The sequence below is a fragment of the Lepisosteus platostomus genome, chromosome 6, assembly GCF_059453375.1.
Source record: "Lepisosteus platostomus isolate fLepPlt1 chromosome 6, fLepPlt1.hap1, whole genome shotgun sequence".
Lineage (NCBI taxonomy): Eukaryota > Metazoa > Chordata > Actinopteri > Semionotiformes > Lepisosteidae > Lepisosteus > Lepisosteus platostomus.
Window position 1 is genome coordinate 27356497 of NC_142616.1, and position 16116 is coordinate 27372612.

At 40.1% G+C, this 16116-nt stretch overlaps 2 protein-coding genes across 3 annotated transcripts in view; one reads left to right on the forward strand and one right to left on the reverse strand.

Moving 5' to 3' along the window:
* The window catches only part of hpdl (4-hydroxyphenylpyruvate dioxygenase-like), a 6123-nt gene extending 1221 nt beyond the window's left edge, over positions 1-4902 (forward strand). The window contains exons 2-5 of the mRNA XM_088635130.1: positions 334-500; positions 1463-1614; positions 3752-3894; positions 4548-4902. Coding sequence (XP_088491256.1) covers positions 334-500; positions 1463-1614; positions 3752-3894; positions 4548-4743 — 658 coding nt within the window. The 3' untranslated portion in view covers positions 4744-4902. The remainder of the gene's footprint in view (positions 1-333; positions 501-1462; positions 1615-3751; positions 3895-4547) is intronic.
* Positions 4903-5952: 1050 nt separating this feature from the next.
* On the reverse strand, positions 5953-16041 carry abraxas2 (abraxas 2, BRISC complex subunit). Of its 2 annotated transcripts, none has more exons than XM_088635132.1 (9): positions 15888-16041; positions 14461-14551; positions 13211-13247; positions 12860-12926; positions 12171-12361; positions 10921-11040; positions 9531-9615; positions 8974-9091; positions 5953-8157 (listed from the first exon to the last, which is right to left on the reverse strand). In XM_088635132.1, exons 1-9 carry the CDS (start codon positions 15990-15992, stop codon positions 7640-7642), a joined length of 1332 nt encoding a protein of 443 aa, XP_088491258.1. In that variant the 5' UTR covers positions 15993-16041; the 3' UTR covers positions 5953-7639. The 2 variants fall into 2 exon arrangements, with proteins under 2 accessions (XP_088491258.1, XP_088491257.1); XM_088635131.1 differs by having other exon boundaries at positions 10921-11043.
* Positions 16042-16116: the final 75 nt, after the last annotated feature.

Consider the following 16116-nt stretch of genomic DNA (forward strand, 5'->3'; position numbering starts at 1 on the left):
ATGTTGTTTACCTAAACAATTCGCTACATGTTGCATTTAAACGCAATTGGCAATTAAATATTTAACATGCTTAACGGTTTTATATAGTTCTTTAATCGTGAAGTGTACATTGTTCGTAATTGTGGGGAATTTTAAGGTTAAAGCTGCGGTATTGTACTTTCTTGATTGGCGATTAATGTAAATGTACCCCCTGTGTTTTTTAACTTTGGAATGTTCAGTGATGTAACCCGCCCAGTGTAACATTTTGACATTTGGTATGTCAACGTTTTGACCGCCTCACAATTTCTGCCACTAGGTAAGTGAAAGGATGTCCATCTGTGTGTTTTTCGGCAGGAATGAGGATGCGGAAGAGGGCTATGTCCTGGACCAAAATGGGATAGGTCTTCGGCTGAGAGGAATGCAGTACTGGAAGTGCAACAGAGCTGGGATGAAGCCCTCTTCCACTGATATGAAAGAGCCAGACTGCAAATTTGTTCTTGCAGAGTCCTTGCCGCAGCAAGGTAGCAAGCCTTTGGGTCTTAGGGTCTTGGTATGCTTGATGCACAGAAGAGAGGTTCATTCAGAATGCTGTACTAGTTTAAAGATTTTAAGATGATAAATGAGAACCAGTAGTAATGTTATCTTCTAAGTCTTCGTTTTTGTTTTGACCATCTGAAGCCATAAAATCTGAACGGATTCTATACAGTACCAAACAGCTAAAGATGTGATTGTGTGTGATGCCCGTTTGGATTTTGAGGTCAAACAATGGAGCCCAGTGATCTACTGGATCATTAATTTAGATAGGATAGATCTAGCTTGACTACATCAAGTTCTTTGAACCAGCAGCATCCATAACGGATACCGACAGAATAGAGGATATTCTGATTCAGCTGTCAGTGTAACTGTATCTGCATACTCTACACTTGACCAGCTACAGTGCGATTGGCGAACACATTTAGCCATGCCCCTCGGACCACACCTACACCATCTAACTCATTATAATTTCTTAATTATTGCAGATCTCCAGTCATTGTTTACATGTCTGCATTGTTTAGATTCAAACTGTTTACTTGTTTGCTTGTACATTGTCTACTGTTTGTTTGTATATTGTCTTGATGCACTGTCGGCACTTTGTGTTTTTACACTTGTTTTAACAATCGAGAAACTTTCTGTAAGTAAGAATTCCATTATACCAGTACACGTAGTGGTCACATATGGCAATAAAGTTCAAGTTCAAGTGACATTTTGTGCTCAGCTAAGGAGAAACCATGCATTGGTTTCAAAAAGAGAACTTGTTTTACCCAGTGGGCTGTGGGTGCATGGAACAAGCTACCTAGCTTGTTAAAGGTGACATTCTGGCTTCTTTGGACAGCCTTTGGATGAGATCCTTGAATCGCGTTGCTACTAGCAGTCAGTTGAGACAGTTAGCCTCTTCTCATCTATAAACTGCCCTGTGCCCTCCTGTCATGTGTGCTCTTCCCAGGGAGGAACCAGGTGGACAGCTTTCTGGAGCAGCATAGTGGACCTGGGATCGCTCACGTTGGGCTGTATACTCAGGACATAGTCTCCACCGCCCACATCCTGGCGAAGGATGGAGTGCACTTCTTCTCTCCCCCACCAGCCTATTACAGCGAGGTGGGACCTCTGCAAGAAAACACCCCTCACTCTGCAGGCACACACTTTGATGCTTCCATCCATCCATTTTCTTACCATTACTTCCAGTTCAGGGTTGCGGGGGAACCTGAGCCTATTCAGGAGCCTAGTCAGCAGCCATATCACCCTGCAACTCACAACTGGCAACCCACTGAAGCCAAGCAGGTGTGAGTCTGGTCAGTACCTGGATGAGAGACCTCCTGGGAAAAACTAAGGTTGCTGCTGGAAGAGGTGTTAGTGGAGCCAGCAGGGGGTGCTCACCCTGCGGTCTATGTGGGTCCTAATGCCCCAGTATAGTGACGGGGACACTATACCGTAAACAGGTGCCGTCCTTCGGATGAGACGTAAAACCGAGGTCCTGACTCTCTGTGGTCATTAAAAATCCCAGGGTGTTTCTCGAAAAGAGTAGGGGTGTACCCCGGCGTCCTGGCCAAATTTCCCATTGGCCCTTACCAATCATGGCCTCCTAATAATCCCCATCTATAAATTGGCTGCGTTACTCTGCTCTCCTCCCCACTGATAGCTGATGTGTGGTGAGCGTTCTGGCGCACTATGGCCGCCGTCGCATCATCCAGGTGGATGCTGCACATTGGTGGTGGTGGAGGGGAGTCCCCATTATCTGTAAAGCGCTTTGAGTTGAGTGTAAGCAATTCATTATTAATTATTCTGGCAAGCAGTGGGGACAAGGCAGGGCACGCCCTGGATGGGACGCCTGTACACAGACACTTACACCAGGGCCAATTTTCCCAGAAGCCCATTAACCTAAAAGTATGTCTTTGGACAGGGGAGGAAACCCATGCAAACATGGGGAGAACATACAAACTCCATACAGATAGTACCACAGGTCTGGCATTGACCCCAGGAACTCAGCGTAGCAAGGCAGCAATACTAACCACTAAAGCCCTGTGCCGCCACCTCGTTGCTGCTTCAATGAAAAGATGTTTAAGAATTTTCAAAACTGAAGTTCCTTTTCTCATCTAGTGTTGCATCTTTGCAAAATAATGGAAAACAAACTGCTTAGAATTCCTTGTATATGCAGTACATTTATGAAAGGCAACACCAAACTCTGATGGTTTTATTCAAGTACTCTAAACAGTTATAAAAAAAAAAGAAGAAAATGTGAACAAAAACTGAAAACATTCCAAAGTTATTATCATGTATGGCATCCCTGACCTTTAACACAAGAAAGATTACAAACAACAGGTGGCTGTTTTTCCCCTCAAGCTCATTTGACTTCTGAAGATTTCATCCAGCCATTGCATGAAAGAACCCAGGGCATTGACATGCCGGGCATGTTTGTTCCAGATTTGTATACAGGGTTAGTCAAAATGTTTTGACAAGTATAAATGGCAATTATTTTACTAAAGTTTTTTCTCCTCCTCCATAGATGGCGCTGCAGTCACACAGTATCCACAATGGCGTCACCTGTGGAGAAATCATGTTGTTCTCTGTTATAATGAAACCCATGTAATTAATTTGTAATGAACTGTCAAAGTTGCTGGCAGCATTTTGACTAACCCTGTACAGAAGTTTTCTAAATCTTCTTCCTCTTTTTTTCTGTGTGCGACATCTGTGGTTCGTGGTTCCCTGTTGATTTTAAAGTGGTCCATTGGGCTGATTTTCTCAGAGCCGTTGAGGATTTTGAGTACTTCAGTTGGGTCCCCTCATTGTCTTCTCTGTTCATAGCTAAAGTTCTTTGGGCACAGACAGACAATCCTTTGACCTAGGAATGTGTCTGGTTGCTCTTCTCTGGACTGATTCAGACCTCAAAATTAGGTTTTAGAGGAGAATTGTGTAGTATTTTTAATCATGTGGTGCTTGGTTGTATTGTTCACTGTTCTTGCAATTTTTAAATAGTTTTTATTAAGTCGTTGAGATCCATAATTTATCCCAGGCAACAAAATTACTCAATCAACAATCCCATCTTCTTCCTGTTTAAAATATTACACATACAGTATGTATCTATGTAAAAGACATACTGTTGCATTTAAATTGTGGATCAGGTGCGTATTTGAAAACACCTTGAATGTGGAAGTATATGCTTCATTTTGATGCAGTTGCACCGGCAGCTGTTTAGCCAGCTGGTCGTCTCTCACTTTGTGCTCATCTGTCTTCGCAGGTGGAGAAACAGCAGGAAATTGTGGAGGCAGGTTATGACCCCCAGCTGCTGTCCCACTATGGAATCCTGCTGGACACAGAGCTATGTGAAGACCCGTCTGACCCAAACTCCCTTTGTCAGGATACAGCCAATAAAAACAAAAGGTATCACTGGCTTCATCTGGTCGAATGACCTTTATAGTGTGCTTACTTAGGCTCTTCTTCGTTTGCTGTTGGTATTTTCGGTATGCAGTTGTGCATTAATTGTTAAGGAAAGGCTGACCATTTAGAAAATTCCCCTTCAGGATTTAAGTTTTATTTCTGTGAGACCCATTTTTGTCATTTTAAGAATTAGACATTTTATTTCTGACATTTCTGTTTTGCTTTTTTTACAAGTGATAAAGCAGCCTACTGTTTGTAGGCCAGCAAGTTAAAGTACATTACTTACCTTTTACTTTTCTTGGCCTTGTTGGTTTTTTCTTCTCACCTGCTTAAATTGCTAGCTGGAATGATTTCCTAATTATTGCAATAGCAATCGGTTTGTACAAACTCACAGCAGTTATTAGAAGTATGGCTTAAATCTATTGTTGTGGAAAACCACCATTAACTATTATCATTATTGATGCCTTCCTTCTCTGTATTGCAGTCCTATTGCCATTTCCAAGTATGGATTGTTTGTAATTGCCTTTCAGACCATTACTTACTCCCAGTGTTTGAGGCGTTGCCAGGAAAATTAAACTAGAATGAAGCAGCACTGAAACAGATGGTCCTGCCCCCCATGAAGGCTATTCATTGTCTCTGTTTATCATTATCTACAGATACCTCCTACAAGTTTTCACGAAGCCCATTTTTGCTAAGGACACCTTTTACCTGGAGCTGATCGAGAGGAAGGGGGCGTCAGGTTTTGGAGAAGGGAATATCCGAGCACTGTGGAGATCTATGCAGACCTACATGGATAGTGAGGGGCGTGGAGAGCAGGAGAAGAATCCTGGACCTGCGACTGTACAGAACTAGGAGTTCACCTATTCAGTTAATAAAGGATTACTTATGTAATGTATATTATGTTATGTAAAACGCTTTTAAAAGACACCTTTTGATATTTCTCATTGATCAAAAACTAAAAGATATAAATTATTATAAAAAAGATATATTATAGTTTATTTTAATTTGCAACCTCAGGTTGGTCTGTCTTTTCTTGCATGTTAGGGTCATTTTATTATGTACACAAAAGTGTTGGGGAGCTTTGGATATCAAATGGATTGGGGACAAAGGGTTGTACACGCAAAAGTACCAAAACACCTTGTATGAACTTTCTTCCAGGTTTATATCAATTATTTTGATTGTGAGATATTTGTAAATTAATCAAGTTTGCAGGTGATGCCACAATATAATTCCCCCCCCAAAAATGAAAAATATATAGTAAATTATATATGAAGGGGAACACCAGGCTTGTATATTCTACTTATGAAAAGATATAGGCATACAGAATGGTAGAAAATGTAGTAGATATGTAGAATGTATAGTTCAACTAAACTTATAATTGAACAATGTACTAGTAAGTCTTCATTTAGAATATGTTGGTCCTCTCAATACAAAAAAAGATATTGATGCCATCTCATCAAATACATTTTGCAAACTAAATAATATCCTGCACTGACAAGCTAATAACAGTGTGACATAAACCAGAGGGCACAAAATGGAAGTTACAGGGAAGTGACTTTGAATATGAGAACAGGAGACATTTCTTTATGCAAAGCATTGTGTTGTATGGAACAAGTTACCCAGCCATGATGCTGGAGGTGATCTCTTGGCTTCTTTGCGAAATATAAGTAGATGAATTAACTACATTACTACCAACCACATAAGTTAGATGGGCCAAAGTGTCTCCTTACTGTACATTGATAATTTTTCTAATGTGCTACTGACTAGCAGATGGGACTCTTGTTTTTAAAATTTTGATCCAGATGTAGGAATGCTCTTTTGCAGTATTTTAATACCTGAATTACTTGTTGATTGAGGAATTGGTTTAATCTCTGATTTAATATCTTGAAAAATACTTATGGAATAAATCTCAAAGTGAATTTTAAATCATTCAAGTAGTATGTAACATTGCACAAAAGGTGTGAACTCAGTATCTCCCCTCATCTAAAGCATCTTGCACTAGATATTACATAAACATTTAATTTTTCATAAAGTGGAAGGAAGAACAAAACAACAGCAGACTGTAAACCAAATAACCATTTTTACTTTATTACCCTGTACAAATCAAGTTTAGGCTGAATCAAGATATCCATGGAAAAATGTATCCAATATTTAATGCAGCTAGTTACCTTTTCTTCAGCCATTCAACCGATGCTCTTGGGTAACTTGTCATCAGACTTTGTGCTTGGGAAAAAACCTGCCCTCTTATGTTCATCGGTCATCCAATAGTCTCTTTTTAGGATTAGTCCTTCACTAAGGTTTTCAGTGCTCTGATGTCAAGAACCTATATAAATCAGTCTTTTCCAGCTTTTGTCCTCCCACTTTCATGATTTGGCGGTATAGTTGCGTAAATGGAAGGCACCAAAGCTTTATAAGATTTTGTTGTTTTGAAGGAACACTGATTCACAGCTCTTGCAGCCATAAAGGCCTGTGAATTATAGAAGCTTACAGCTGTCAACAAGTGGTTTACACCACAAAATTCCAATGCAGCATAAAATCTGTAAGGCGCCTCCCTTTCAAAACCGGCAGAACAGAAACTCTTCACTTTAAACTGGAGCAAATATAGTATCAGCAGTAGTACAGGTAGGAGATAAGCAGATTTTCTTGCTCATGTTGCTTTCAATGTTTTAACAGACTTCACACTAGACTGCACACTAGAGCATCTTCTTATTTGTTAATTGCTGCTTGTTCAGCAAATCCCAAACATTGCACAAAAGGTGAACTTAATATCCCACCCCTAATGTAAAGCAGACTTATCTGTGGCACAATTTAACAGTACTGGTAAAGCACAAGAAATATAGAAAATTCAGCAAATTTAAGTGCACCAAAGAGCATATAATGTCAGTGTTATTTGAGAAGAACAAGATATCAACATTGTGCCATGGTATTAACAACCGCTTTACTTTGAACTAAGTAAAAAAAAACACCCCTTAACAAAGAAGTGAATTTTTTCCTTAGCATTATGTTTTCTTCCGTTAAAGAAATAGGCAACCACATTATTAACAGACTTATCAATTGTAAGAGAAAAAAATTTGCAGACAACAGTCCTGCTCACATAAATAGTCTCCAAGAAACGTGCAAGCTGAAGCAAGTATAATATATATTCTTTCTTTGTTCTGATTAGGTGTCGTGAAACAAAATATCACTAGCTAAACATTAATTTGGTTCATTTAAAAAAGAAAATATCAAAGGCCGCAGAAACTTTATTTTCCCTTTTCCATTTAAATAAATGTAAAAACAAGGCAAAATAGTGCAAGAGGTAATGGCATGATTTGTTTACCTAGGTTATTAACAGATGGTGGCCGCAGACTTGCCACCAAAGGACAGAGTGGGCCTGTGTTCCTTCCAGTAGTTTTACTGGTATAACCAAACCTAACCAAAACGTGGCACTGATAGAGTCTTGTTATTCTAACGTGTCTCCCCTCCCAAAACAAAACAAAAAATAAAATCTTTAAAAACCTCTCTGTTCACTAAGGCAGCACCAAGCCAGGCTTGACTCCCCAGACCAGGAATCAAAGTCCAAACTTTTCCATTTGGGCAAAATTTAAAACACACCAAAAAACAAACGGTAGAACGATCTGCACGTGCCTTTTATTTTCAGGGCCCTGAATCCTCTTTTTCTAGTTCTATTCTCTTCCTTGTTTTCAATGGATTATCGCTTGCCCAGTAGAGGCCGCCTGAAGCTCTATTCCCCAGTCCCCACGGAGCCTCACTGCATCCGGATCGGAGAGGCCTGGGAGCTGCGGGCATCCCCATCGGGTCTCAGTGCTGCGGGCCGTGCCTGGAGAAGCGGCGGCACTTCGTTGTCCGACGACTCCGAGGGCTCCTGGACCAGGTTCTCGTACTCGCTGCTGCTGTCCTCTTCGTCTTCCTGCCCGGCGGCTCGCCTGTCCGAGGAGTCAGTGCTGGAACCGTCTCCGTTTCCTGAATACTCCGCGCCGCCAGCCCCGCCGAGCGCGAGGCCGGGAGGCACGTGGCCCGAGGAGCCCACCGCCTGCGGCCGGGGCAGGAGAGCCGTGCTGGGCTCGGGGCAGGGCACTGCGGGGCTGTCTCGGGGCACCACCTCTGCGTACGGGGGCGGCACATCTGAGGTAAGGGGCTCCTCCGGGTCGGGGCGGTCCGACGCAGCAGTTGGGAACGCCTCCCTGGAGTGGAGAGGAGACTCGGAATCTTCCACCGGAGCTTGTCCTCCGACTGCTGCAGGCCCTGCTGCTGCCTCCCGAACTCCTGGGAGAAGAAAAACAAAAGTAGAATTGTATGTCGCCTGGTATTTTGTAATATCTCTGGAAGTTTATACAGTAGAAGCCTGGTTTGTGGCTTACACTAAAGCCAATCCCTTGGGTATTACGTGTAAACCATCAGATGACTTATATATCTTACTGTGTCCACTCACCAGACAGAAATTTCCAGAAAAAAAAAAACAAGAAATGGAATATTCTGTCCTGTCATCAAAGATCAATTTCTCAAGCTGTGGCCCTGCACATTGGCTGAAAATGCTGGTATGTATCTACCAACTTGGATACAAACTGGAGACAAATTGAGCAAATATAAACAATTATACATATTTGTTTTGTGAAGTCAATGATGTCAATAATGTTCGCATACCCAGAAAATTTATAAAACAATTATTAGAAATAATATTAACCATCAAGTGAACTAAAAACCTCTCCTGGCCTTCAGAGAGCGCATACATGGATTACACCAACACTCACCAAAAGTTCTTTTGAACATGTGAAATTAGTTTGGGTTATTTTTTCCATAGTTCTTTCACTCAATGTGAGCAAAGTTTATTCATCCAGAAATAAAACACAGTGAAATAGAAGAAGGTACTATTCATTTAATTATGAATATATCCTACAGACAACAGCCAACTGTCGCAAGTTTTTCAAAACAAGCTGGCCCCTGGCTGACATAATGAGACTTCAAAATTCCATTCCATACTTACAAAGCAAGTATAATAAACCAAAAAATCAAATCTTTTGCAAATGTTTTCAAATATTTTGCATCCAAAGCCAGAAAAACACAGTGTATGCAAATACTTACTCCTCTCCTCCTCTGCATTTTTCCTTTTCCTGAGAGCTATGTGCTGTTTAAGTTTGTTCAATTCTTCTTGAATATTCTCTTTCACACGTTCACTCTGCTCCACTTCTGCACACACTGCCTGTAACACATGATAAAATCCCTATGATTTCATTTCATGAACTCAAGAACCTGATGAATCTGGGCTAAAGAATTTCAGGATTCTAGAATGCCAGACTGGAAACTCTAACTGAATGAGAGAGTAGGGAGCACGATTCCAGGACTGGGTCATTCACAAATAGTGAATGACACTTTTACAGAAGTTTAAAAGCCAAATTAATGTGTACTCAATGCAACCAATAACTATGGTTCAGTGACACATTCCTGTAAGGGTTTGTACAATACACATCTCTTTCTCCAACCATAACCTCCAGACACTGCACACAGAATGATCTCCTCATACATTAAGCAGAGGTACTAACACATTTATTTTGTGCCTCTAACAAAACAATCTAAGTGCTTATTGCTTACTTTTTTATCAAGAACTTCAGGATTTTTCAGGTGATGCACCACCACTTTACCTGGACTTTCTCTTGTAGCGCACTGTACACTTGGAAGATGGTTCTGATATCCTTCATTACTCCATCCTTGTCAAAGAATTCAGCACTGCAAGACATTCATATCTTTAATTAAATTCATTAAATAACTTGTACGTCAAACGTGGATTTCAGAAGTGCCTTTTGAAAAACAGAAGCTGCAGGCTCTCAAGTCGAATCAACAAGAGGACAGCAATCCACATCACTGCCAATTTTTGTTATTTTTAGCACTGTGTGAAATATGGCAAGCTGTTTACTTAGTGTTACAACATACTAAACATAAACAAACAAACTTTTTAGTTTAACAGTTTTGACTTTGTTGTCTCACATTTCCTCTTAATTTCCTTACATTTTAAGTCCCTTCCTTCTTAACAATCTGTGCTTAGAACTACTACAACTCAGTTTAGGACAATCTCAAACCCAGCGGACACCTAAATAGAATAAATGACACAGACATAACATCCAAAACCTCCACATACTTGTGTTGGTACAGTTAGTTATGCATGGGAGGGCCTGTCTGTGACCACTCTGAAGTGCACTGGCAGGGGTCTCAACCACAGGCTGAGCTCTATAATCAGGGGTTTGAGTCTGAGTCATGTCCTGCTGGGTAACTGTGAGCGGGTTAGCTCAAACTGCTCCAGGGGCAGGGTGGGACTGGACAGCCAGGGCTCTCTGGGCTCTCAGTGACACAGTGACCCCTGCTGTCTCCTGGACACTTGTAAGCACGTGGTGCTGTCGGTGGGGTGGGAGCCTGCCCTCCAGTCAGCACTGAAACTCTCACAGGATCGTGTTGCCTGTGACGTGTTAAAGGTTGAAAGGTTTGAAGAGGGGGTGTCTGCCTACACTTCCTCATTTTTACTTGCTTGCGGTTGTGGGGATCATAGCTCAGAGCCAAAACGTGAAACACCATTGCCTATTCAAAATTTGGAAGGTGTAACAAAAATCATTTGTTATTTCAAAATTTGAAAAAGAAAACTGAAGTGAGCAATGATGCAGGAACTGATGACCCTTTAGTTTGGGCAGAAAATGTATTTGATCAATCAATGGATGGCAATATTACCTATTTGGATCTCCAGACAATTTTGCACAAATTACTGTATGACTTTTTCTACACTCTGCTTACTAACCATGCATGACTGAATTAGATTTCAGCAGTCATTCTAAAAAGAACTGAGAAACCTTACAAGCTACAATAAATGTGCAAGCGACTACCTGAGCAAAAAAACTAAGCTCTGTGATTTTAACTTTTGTATATTACCTTTATTTTTCCTACCTGAATATAACTTCCTCACCCTTACTCAATGGATAATCACACTTTGCACGAGCTAAAAGAATGTCCACACATTTGGCTGGAGTAAATTTAACTTCAGCTCACCCGTGCTCCTTGATCACCTTGGCGTAATTCCAAGATGTGTTCGGTACGGATGAAACCTTATACTCCTGTTGGCTTGTATTGCCCAGATTGGGAATGGTAAGTGAAACCCTCTGATTGTACCTGCTGAATAAAAACACAAGTAAAAAATAAACAGAAATTGGAGTTTAACATTTATTGTGGTCTCTTTGGGAATGTTAATGAATGCTACCCTTTATAACTTAACCTTTCTTGTACTTTACAAGCACCTTGAACAGATTCTAAATCAACATGTGAAGAGTCTTCATTTATAAATGGAAGTAAAAAGAGAAATCTGTTGAATAAAATCACACAGATGCAGTTATAATCAGACTATCTTCCTGCTGCATGCTATTGCTAATTTCATTATGATTGAGTGAAAGAAAAGACCCATGAAGTGGAGTCAGAATGCAAGCCTTCAGATGAATATAGATTTTTCTTTTTTACACAACGAGTGTGATAAGAGTGAATCAAATGCTTAGAGCCTAGGTCACTGAGTAAGGTTTTAGGAGTAAAAACGTGCCTGACCACATGTTCTCTCCACCAGTGTCCTGTAATATTGTGCCAAAGCCACTAGAGACACAGAGTGTGCAGCCCAAGCTGGTAAGCAGAGCATTTAATCTCCCCGGGCAGAGTTTCAACAGCTCCGCGGCCCTGTCATTTTAATACATGACATGCAAACTCAAAGGCCAATGCCGCATATAACTAAGGTGGTTTAATTAAGATCACAGCTGGCACAAACGGGATGCGAGATAGCTCCAAGGATTGTGGAAATAAACAAGGCATTTGGCTTCCACTGAAACAGCAACAGCAAAAACATGCAGATAGAAAATGCCTTTTATAATTGTTACTACAAAAATTGAACATATTTTAGCATTAAGCTAAAACAAAGACTCAGAAACGCCCGATTTGTTCTTTATATGTCACTTAACTACTAAAGAGCAATGACAGAACACACTTGTACTGAAAATCAAGACCTCTTTTTTTAACGGGCAGACAACAAGGCAAGACTGCCTGGGGCCAAGGAAGTGACTACTAAAAGAATCGGGTGACGCTTTCATAACAAGCTGAGACCCGATACCATCATCGCCCTGCCAAACCCTCAGAGGAGGCCTCCCACCTGCTCTCCTACGTTGCTCGGCCACAGGGCTTGAGTAACAGCTCATAAAATAAACACCATCTGATCGGGGCGTCTGCCTGATGGCAGGTGGACCGGGCCCTGGCCGGCAGCCTACCTTCGGTTTGGCCGGAACAGCACGTACTCGAGCGCATGCGTGGAGTTGTTGGCAGTGGAGATGAAGCTGAAGAGAAGGAAGACGAGGTCAGGCACTCCCAGAATGCGGGTCAGCTGCTTGTGGATGATCTGCTCCCTGAAGGACATCTGCTGCTGCGTGTTTCTCCTGAAGCGGTACCAACCGATGACATTCTGCAGGGACACAGCAGTGGCACCACAGTCAGCAAACACAGCCTGCTCCTTCACTGCGTATCGCCCACCTGAAGTGAGCAGAATAATACATCTCATTTCAAAACCAACACGACTCAGAGCAAGTCAAACCTGCTGCGGTAATGCTGTTTGGACAGTTTAACTGCATGTCCCTTGAGGGCAATGTAAATATGTCCTATAGTAGGGCAAAAGTGTAATTAATGCACTTCCAAGAACATTAACTGATATCCAGGAATGATAATGATCTTCTTTCATTCCTTATTTTAATTGCATACATATCCTAGTCATTTTGTCGTTGATTAATCTCGCAATCTTCCGTCATTTATCATAAAAGGTTTCATTCTATATCACAAATACAATAACAACAGCAACCTGCAAATCAGAACAGATTATGAAGCAAGTCAGATCATTTCACAGATAAGATGGCTGTGATTCAAAACACCTTCACGGGATATCATTGAGACATAAAAAAAAACTTACTTTTCTTCTGTCTTTGAGAATTCTGTTGAGATTCTCTTCATTAACTTTACCTGCGTAGTCATAAAAGCTAAAATAAAAAGTTAAAAGAAAGTTAATATTTTGTTAAAGGGTTGACAACATTAGTTGCCACATTTCAGACAGGTCACTTATAAGAACTAGAGCTTTACTGAGAATACAGAAACAGATAAGAGATAATGACCTTTTGGATGAACGTTTAAACAAATATCTAAAAGGGGTCTGAAAGTCACCCAATGTCAGACCCCTGATTTATTAAAATAGTTTCTTAAATCCCATTCAAGAAGACTTTAAAAAAACTTATCAACTGTTAAGAAAACAAACGTGCTTCCTTACCTAAAAAGATGTGCACACGGCTCATGATTATGGACTTCTACAAAAGAGTGAATAAAAAAAGATTATACATTTTTCCTATGCTGGATCCTTTTCGCACGAAGATACTTACATTCATACAGTACAGGCTTTTTATACAGTTACATCCTATAACTCACAATTCCAACTCTGTGAAGTAAGATTAAATGAAAGATTAACAAAAGGACACAAATTGTTTAAGGAGCTTTGTCAGGTACTTAATCTGAACTCATGTACCATTTCATTGTAAGACCACCTACATGCACAGGTTCCAATATTGCATTATTGAATCCATTTGACATTGAATTGGATTTGATATTAAAATATACACAGGATAGAACACACATTTATGTCACGGTATGTAATTTTAGGCACTGGATCTTACACAGGAATACTTTATTGCTGCCATACAGAACCAAATTCTTTGAAGCATCTGTCTCCAGAGAAATAAAGATGGATGATGCAGAGCAGCACGACCTAGCAATGCACCTGTCAGCTGTACTGTACCAAGCAGACATGTGGGACTTAAAATACAAGCTTAAAATGACCAAAATCTATCAAATAAGGGGCTCCTGGACAACAGCCAGGGTGTGAATTGCTCTTTAATAGCTTAACTCAGTGCATTAGTATCGAACGTGCTCTCTCTACTTGACGGAATTTAATCAGCAGTCAGGCATCTCAGACTTAATTCAGTGCCTGTTAAATCTGCCACACAGTTGTATGTGTGACTTTGCCTTTTAAAACTACTATAGTGGATCCTAAAGCACTTCTTATGTGAAACGCCTGTAAATGTCCCTGCTTCAATACTCTGTCATAATGTATTGTAAAGTAGTTCAAAGAAAGTTATTTCTAAGAGACTGCTGAAAATGCTATAGCCAGACTTTTTTCCACTCTTGGCACAGAATAATTGCCTGTGAAAATGCCCCAGTCTACCACCCTAGTGGTCTGGACTGAAGTACTCATTTACTCCTTTCACCATGTGAGCTAGTCTGTAGTCCCTACAGCGCAAGGAGGCAGAATCTCTAACCATCAGAATTCAATGAGTAGCAGTAGCCACCAGGAAAACCTGTTAGAGTATGTCACCTTAGTGAACAGCATGTATTATTAATATATTGGTTTTCTCCTAACAACTGTTCCCCTTTCCTGCATACAGATTTTCTATTTAAATATTAAACTGGGATTTAAACATTTCAGGAAATGTGCTTCAAGCACTACATTAACACTAAAGGTCTTACCTACTACCTGCAGAAACTCTGTGTTGCTGATTTGTGAATCACTGATGCTGAAAGTCTCCTCTTGTCTTACTTCTCCCAACAGAAATCCTTCCTTCAAAAACACAAACAGTTCCACACTGAAATGGCTATTCTGAACAGAACATGTCATACATATTAGATCCGCAAAATCTAGTATTTTATAAGAAAAATGGAGATACAGAAAAGCCTGACAATTTTAATGATGACTTAAATGACCTGTTTGGTAAAATTGGAAATTCATTTTACAAGTCACTTCAGATTCTGCATTGAATTTTTATTTGTATTTAGTGCAAAATCACATGAAAATAATAATTGTTGAACATACAAGCTAGTCATAGGATTTGTACTTTTTTTAACCAAAACGGCTTTCAAGCAAACAGCACTGATGTTTCAGAAGACGATGTAAATGGTTCTGAGTGCACAGTCACGCATGGTGCATCTAACTTTTTTATTCCAGTTAAATTGGGACGTCGAAACGCTTCTTCATCCCCCAAAGCCCAAAGAAAAACCAGGAGCTGAAACCAAAACAAAATTCTCTTTTCTAAAGATACGTAAGCATGGAGGTAGCCGTCTGTGACCATTATACATTTTATGTCAAATTTCCAATATAAACTAGTTATCATCCTAATCGGATTCGTTTTGGCATGATCCGGCAATATTGTAATGCCGTGTTATGTGTAATAATCAGCATACTGTCTACACTAAAACGGAAGCAATATTAAACCTTCGCTGTTCCGGTTTTGTATAAGGAAATGATAAGATTACAGTGTTTTAAGACAGGTACAATCAATAAAGTGAAACTCAAAGCTGTGTTCAAAATATACAAACTTCTAGGAAAATATATAATTACCATTCCTTATTAATCAACATACCTATGTCATGATCCCGTAAATACAAAAACAATCGCCTAATACAAACTACTAAAATATAACTACTTAAGTTTAAAGACTTCACGAACACAAAAATTAACCTCTTTGTTGTCAAATGAACGCTGTATGTACGTCTTTAAAACCATAAATCGACATAGTGAGATATATTAACTCGATTTTGCCTTTTGTACCTAATAATAGGTAGATACCAGATATCCAAAAATCACAACTACAGTAATAATATTTTAGAAAGCTTTTATTAAATACCTAAAAATAAACAACAATGGTAAAAAAAACATGCATATTCAACAAATCGTGTATAGTCCCAAACCACTAGTAACTTCAGTAAATTACCCTAGACACCTACAGAGATCAACAAGCATTAACCATGACACTATCTTTACAGATACAGGAAGATGTCACTTTGAGAAGACCTGATGGTCATCGACAGTGAAATACAACACCATAATCACACTTAAGTACCACGTCCTATCAGGATACACTCTCTGCTATTCATATCAAGCTTTCTGGAATACATACGTGATCTGAGTTGCTGTTGGCACTGTGATAACACACAGAACTGAAGGTATAACCCGAAATGGAAGCCGCCATGATGGAAACATCCCCACCTATCCCACAACTCATCGCGGCCTCTCAGCCCTAGCAGTCCCTAACATCCGGTGTTGTCATAGGGGGGTGCTGGGAATTGTAGTTATTTGATTATGGGATTGAATTTGAATGTTGTAAAAATCTCAGAAAAGAAAGTAAG